The 7,010-nt window shown below is 44.3% G+C and overlaps 1 protein-coding gene across 1 annotated transcript; it reads left to right on the top strand.

Moving 5' to 3' along the window:
* The first annotated feature begins 605 nt into the window (after positions 1 to 605).
* znf648 (zinc finger protein 648) lies at positions 606 to 6,783 on the top strand. The gene is made up of 2 exons (XM_064330584.1): positions 606 to 1,036; positions 2,793 to 6,783. Exon 2 carries the CDS (start codon positions 2,801 to 2,803, stop codon positions 4,268 to 4,270), a length of 1,470 nt encoding a protein of 489 aa, XP_064186654.1. The 5' UTR covers positions 606 to 1,036; positions 2,793 to 2,800; the 3' UTR covers positions 4,271 to 6,783.
* Positions 6,784 to 7,010: the final 227 nt, after the last annotated feature.

Genomic DNA, 7,010 nt, shown 5'->3' with positions numbered 1-7,010 from the left:
AACCCATCACACCTTTCCAAATGCTAGTGTGTCTAAAGAGATTTTAATCAAAAGTTTCAAGTGAAAGAAGAAAAAACAAAGCTGTCCTGGTTCTATCTACAGATTGAAGTACAGGCAATAACATGGCCAGGTGTAGACAACGTTCTTGTGACTTGCTCTCTACCAGCATGCGTGGCACATACTGTATACAGTAACTGCCAGCAGGTGTCTTTTCTAAACTCATCTGGATCAACTCTCGAATTCTCGAATTTCCTTCCATATCCATATCTACATTTACAAGTAGGTTATCAAGTGGTCAGCTATGCAAGGCATCAGCATCTGTTACTATTGTCCAAAATTAACTCTAATCAGAAATTTAAACAGAAACGGTGCTTGTAAAAATAAAATAAAAAAATAATAAATAATCGGACCAAACGGTATGATCTTATCATTATATTTGGAAACTAATAAAAGAGAAGCAATTGCAATTTTAACACTGTAATGTTTTAATACTAGCTACAAAATTCATTTTGTATGCCTGGTATTATTGTAGGATTTAATCTTTCACACATAACATGAAATTAGATGCTATAGCTAAACGTCGGCTACTCAGACACGTGACCATTTCATAAACTGTCGCCTATCAGCGGGTGGTGAACTGATAGTATGTCCTAACAGTGACCCAACCGTTCCTTCTTTCCTATTCTGCACGGAGATAAACTTGATTTGTGTTAAGTAAATTGGAGGTCACTGTGCTCTGGAGCCCTACAAGAAATATCCTACGACTTCTGTTGCAATCTGAGATCTTGCTGCAACTTGGTTTCAAGTAGTCAACTACTGGCGTGTCGCGTGAAGCGAACCTGCTGACTATTCAGAATGAGACACGTTATATTGACTCGTATACTGCTTGGGATTCAGTTTGGCGTTGCTTAACTCGCCGTAGCCTATATCCTGAATAACATCCTGAATAACTACGATTTCTGAAAAAGTTATCTATTCATCAATAAGTGGGACACTGGGAAGACAGAGAAGCTGTAGGCTACGGTGATGTATTAAGGTAAGAAACTGAATGCCTGTCAGTGTGCAGTCGCTAGGCTGTTATTGTTAAGAGAATACATTTATCGGGGACGTGCTGACAGTTAGGAGTACGATAGCCGCTTCCGTACATTCCCACTAAATTAATATACTAGACCAGTGCATAAATGCATTACTAACAACCTACTCACGAATATTTTCATTTTATGGATCCTTGCACGGTGCCGCATTTGGATGACAGCGGAGTCCACACATGCGCCGGGTTTAATTCTGTAGCAGCATAGGTTTACTGGTGTAAGCATGTGACCACATTTACAAGCGTGCCCTTCTATCTGATAATAGCCTATTTTTGTTTACCTGCTAACTGTTTTACGGTTTTTGGGTTAAACTACCCAGATAGCCAGGGTCTCAGGGCCGGAAGTCAACATTACAGAGTATTTATTCAGATGGGTTAAATCGCATGCATTTCACGTGAAATGTTCAATTAATCTGACTTCAGGACTTCAACACCTAAAAGTTTACATTTGTACTACCTGCGGATATGAAATGACTGCGCACAGACAGAAACGCGCCCGGGGGTGGGGGTCTAGAGAATCCATTAATTTAGGTGAAATATATCCTGTACTATGACTGAGTTCTGTAAAACAGTTTTTTGGTTGGTGCGCCCTTTCCTCACTCTGAGTACCTGCCATTCAGAAAGGGCTCTGCACGGGCAGACGCATTTGACACTGGACACTTATGCCAACTGCGGTCACATCATTTAGGATTGTAAGCGTGCACGATTTAAATATTAAATATCACTTTAATGTATTACAAAGTACATAAACTGCTGTCAACAGCCAACTAGCCCAGAAATATAATCCTGCCAAACTCCTGGAAAACTGGAAGTCGTCAGCATGGGGCAGAGTGGTGATTGATATGTTGAGATCAAGGATACCCGTTTTAGACCTGAAAGAAGTATTGGCAAATTACTGGAAATATACTTGCATCTCATTTGTAAAACAGGGGGAATTTGCTAATTCCACATTTAAAAACTCTTACCGGTCTTCATGCAGACGTGTAGGAACTGTGAAATAAATGAACTGTGTACAGCAACACAGGTTCACACTCGTAGATTGGATCACAGTAAAGCGTTTCATGTATAGACACAAGAACAGGCTTCGACATTTTTGCGCTTATCATGAAATGTAGCGAAAATGACAGGTGGCATAAGTGTTAGGGCTAATTAAGTAATTAAGGACAGAAGCTGAGATGAAAGCCAGAAATGGATACAGCCCTAGTTGCCCATCTCTATGCCCATGCTCTATGGCCTACCGCAAATTATTTCTGCACGTGCTTCCGGATGCCAGCTTTGTGTGTAATTAGTCCAGCTTGAATAAAGAATGTTTTTCTGCATCGCCATAACGTATTTGGCTTTATGGTTTCAGTGGAGGGGTGTCAATTAGGCTAAATCTTATGGGTCAACAGTAAAGCCAGTTATTGCAAATAATTAATAAGAATCTATTCATTACGTGCATATCTCTGATAACAATGGATAGTTCCACAGAGCATACAGGATTTTTGTAGCAACCCAAATCATTCTTTGAACTCTTCCTTTGGAGATGCTAATGTGGAAGAATGATAGTTAAATGATAATTTATACATTGTGCAAATGGTAGCTTGTGACATCACCCCCCCCCCCCCCCCCCCCCCCCCCCCCCCCGTAATTTCTACACTATGTAATTCCATATTATGGTGTGAAACATTATTCTGATCATTGCATATGTGATTTCTTTCAGGTACTGAAATGGAAAAAACCACATTAAACATTTGTGAAAAGAAATCGTATTTACAGCACATGACCTCAGCAGGAATAAATTCAGGCTCCAAAAAATGTGAGATGGCTGAACAAATGCAAGCAGTGCTCAGTCATGGACTTGAGGGGAATTTAAAGAGTTTTAATGATGAGGGCTTTTTACTGGGAAGAAACAAAAAATCTTGTGGAAGGGATGAGGTTGTTAACCTTCTGTCCAAGAACATCACATTTATCAATGCTGAGGGATTGTCAGGACAGTACCCTCAATCCACTGACTCGTCTTCAGCCAGCAGTGTCAGTGAGCCTTCTGATGACTCACCTGAATGGACACTACCTGAAAAAGTTAGTAGATCGGCCTCTGAAGATGAGACAGGTACGTGTAATAGTGACCATTTTCAGAGCAAGTCGGATAGTCTAATCAAAGATATCCTGACAACTCAACAAGATGGGGTCCACATCAGCAGCAGCAGCCACCAGGAACCTACCTCAGATGAGCATTCAACAAAGGGGACCGGAAGTGTTGGACTAAAAATGGAAGCCATAGAGCTGAAAACTTTGAAAGAGCAGACAACCCCAATTGTGTTTCCCGCTATAAAGAAACAAGGCGTCCAGGGAGACACCGTGGACCGTCCCTACAAGTGTACGCACTGCAGCTGGGCTTTCAAAAAGTTAAGCAACCTGCTGAGCCACATTGATACGCACAGAGGCCTGAAGCCCCATGTTTGCGAGCTGTGCGGCAAGGCCTACTCCCACCAAGGCACGTTGCAGCAGCACAAGCGCCTGCACACCGGGGAGAGGCCCTACCTCTGCCCCTTCTGCAACAGGACCTACATCTGGTCGTCGGACTACCGCAAGCACATCCGCACGCACACGGGCGAGAAGCCCTACGCGTGCGGGACCTGCGGGAAGGACTTTGTGCGCTCGTCCGACCTGCGCAAGCACGAGCGCAACATACACACCAATGACAAGCCCTACCCGTGCCCGCAGTGCGGCAAGACCTTCAACAAGCCCCTATCCCTGCTCCGCCACCAGCGCACCCACCTGGGGGAGAAGCCCTTCAGCTGCCCGGACTGCGGGAAGGCCTTTGCGGTGGCCAGCCGCATGGTGGAGCACCAGAAGACCCACCAGGGCGTGCGTCCGTACACCTGCTCCGTCTGCCTCAAGGCCTTCACCAAGTCCTCCAACCTCCTGGAGCACCAGACGCTGCACAGCGGCCTGCGGCCTCACAAGTGCCCCGAGTGCGGCATGGCCTTCGCCATGGCGTCCCGGCTGGTTCGGCACCGTCGTGTCCACGCGGTCAAGCAGCCGCTCGGCTGCTCCCGATGCGGCAGGGCCTTCAGCCGCTCCGGCATGCTCAAGCGCCACCAGGAACGGTGCCGCGGTCAGGGGCAGGGCACGTCGCCGCTTCGCTCTGCCGAGCCGCGGGAGCCGCCGGTATCGTCGGGGTCCCACGCGTTTTAGCGGCCGGCCAGGATCGGCGCGGCTGAGCCACGCAAAACCACTTCTGGCAAAGAACAGAGAATCTTCAAGTCCATTCTCCTGTGCCGAGTAATGCTAGCCAATCGCCAGAGTGTTAAAACCAAGCCGAGATTATCTATCCTCTGGCACGTCTTTCAAGAAAACATTTTAACTAATTAATCACATTGAAAAGCCTGTCATTATTTTCCATTGAACAGAGGCAATGGGCTAATCCGTTGGTATTTAATACTCATATCTTTAAAACGAAGCAGCCTACCATGCAGACGTATAACAGAATACGAAGATATCTTATCCTGTAAGTCACTTGACTTATCTTGACTCTTGTCCAGGGACATACAGTTTTCGGTTTAACTGAAACTAAAGAAGGCTTATATGAATACCACCAACTGTAGGTGGCAAATTTCTACAGGGTTTTTTTTAAGTTGTCAAATTGTTTTTCTCATCATTAAGAGATCATACTGCAGGGCTGCTGAGTGGCTTATCCTTTTAAGGCACTGTTCTCGAGTGTTGATGGGTCCCATAGTCCATGATTGATTCCCAAGAATGCCAGTTCCAACCCACAGGGCACTATTTAATTTGTGATAGCATCGCCCTGTGTCAGGGAGGGTTCAGTCAGCCAGGATCCATGTCTCATTCGTCTCTAGCGACCCCTGTGGGTTAAATGGGCACCTGCGGTTTGCTTGCTAAAGCTGCACATGAAGTGTCTTCCTCCAGCTCATGTCTGTGAAAGCTTGGCTGGGAGGGCCGAATCAAAGCAGCTGATCACATGCTTCAGAGGAGAGCGCATGCTTGTCTCAACTGTCACGCACAATTGCAGTTGTATATGATTAGGGCATTCCAAATTAGGAAGATGAGAAGAAAAATCATTTTAAAAAGTATTTCCTTTACTGTAAGAACAATACGTATTTACTTAACAGCAAGTATTTATAGCAGGAAACTAATTTATATATAATGAGTAATAATCCAGACAATGACAATGGAAGGAAGGGTTCTCTCTTCAACTTAGAATTGTACTAAAGATATGTATAAAAAAATTATTAAGTAGATTTTTCTTGGACTACATAATGAAGTTATTTTTCAAGTTGGTTTTTCAGTTTCGAAACAAAAACACATGTACACATACACACACACACACACACACACACACACTGAGGGCAGGTCGAATAATACGGAGAGGGCTCTCATGGAAGGAGCTTCGTTTCTTGCTTCTTTGCCAAGACTTGAAACCTGAACCCCAGTACTATGCAAGTGTCAGCTGTTGGTGCGTCTTCGTATCTTAATTTAGTAGTTAGTTTAGTTTAGCTTAGTTGTAGGTTTGTTGTGCTACAACCCTATGGTATGGAAGAAATTTCTAAACCTTACAAGCTTAAATTACAACACCTTTATTTGCACATTCAGCAAATATTTAAGGGTATCAGAAAATGTTTTATTGCTGCAACCCTCACAGTGTGTCTTCCATACATTCACTGTAAAATGTACAATGCTTTAACTGTACTTAGGTAAAATGTAGGCACTGATTCTCCGTTAGGAAAAAAAACGTAATTGTTTTTAGTTTATACTTTAGAATTATTAACAGTCTCAAGGGTTACGCAGGGGCTGTCAGAATGAAAACCAAGAGCAAATACAAAGACACTGCCATTACACTGTGGATCGCAAATTCGCATGACGGATACCAACTTGGAGAAGTTGTCGGTTCGGCTCACTGAAATGGGCCATCAAATTTGGATGATTGGAACAACGCTGAGAGAACCACAGGACTAAAGGTAGACGCAAAATGCAGAAGTCTGCCTGAACCCAAAACAATCCTTATCTTCATTGGCTCCCCCACATCGGCCTTGGAAGGCTGATATCTCTCCACTCTCCTGGATTGTTATGCAGACAGATGCTCGGCCCTACCCCCACCTCCCTGCTCCTATGAACTTTGTCTCTGGATCAAGACTCTTCGAGGTCGTCTCCACGGCAACGGCCGTGTCCTCGTCATCAGTATCAGACGGCAGAGACAATGTTGAGACTGTGGTGGAGATGAAGTCCATGGACTTACACACACACGCACAAGAAGATACATAACACACACATCACCTCCTACTCAACGCCTTCTTGGCTTCCACCCCCCCTCCCTCCCCCGTTACAGTGCAGTCTGCTGAGGGTTGATGCGATGCGCCTGAGCGGCTGCGCGCTCCCTCCAGTGTCTGTGCTGCGACACTTCCCCTCCCCGACACCCTACCCCCTACCACATGTGCAAGTCTTTGAGTTTTGTTGTAATGTTTGTAATGTTTTTATGATGTTGCTATGTGCTGAGGTTTTTCTTCGTTTCAATGAAACGAGTGCCCTCTCGTTTCATTGAAAGGACTGTTTTTTTTCCTCCTCCTTCCTCCTGTTCTCTCATTTCTCATCTAATAAGATGGCGCCGCGGATGGCTGCCTCGGTGTGTTGACCAAAACAAATTCCTCGTATGTGTAAACCTACTTGGCAATAAAACCTGATTCTGATTCTGATTTTGATTCTGATTCTGATTCTGATTACCCATGCCAAAAAAATGATGTAAAGTTTCAGAAAATATAAACTGCTGTTTTGGTACTGACTGTGTCTATGTGTTCAGTTTAATTTACTCATAGCATAATTTCAGGGTATTAATATGTATTGTTATTAAAATTACTTCAGTGAAACTTTCTGTAGAGGTAACATATGTCGCAGGCTATTAAACTAGGATTAAGACGAACTG

The sequence above is a fragment of the Anguilla rostrata genome, chromosome 4 (genome assembly GCF_018555375.3).
Source record: "Anguilla rostrata isolate EN2019 chromosome 4, ASM1855537v3, whole genome shotgun sequence".
NCBI lineage: Eukaryota > Metazoa > Chordata > Actinopteri > Anguilliformes > Anguillidae > Anguilla > Anguilla rostrata.
Note: the sequence above shows the minus strand (reverse complement) of the source record. Positions and strands in the feature narration are given on the sequence as shown.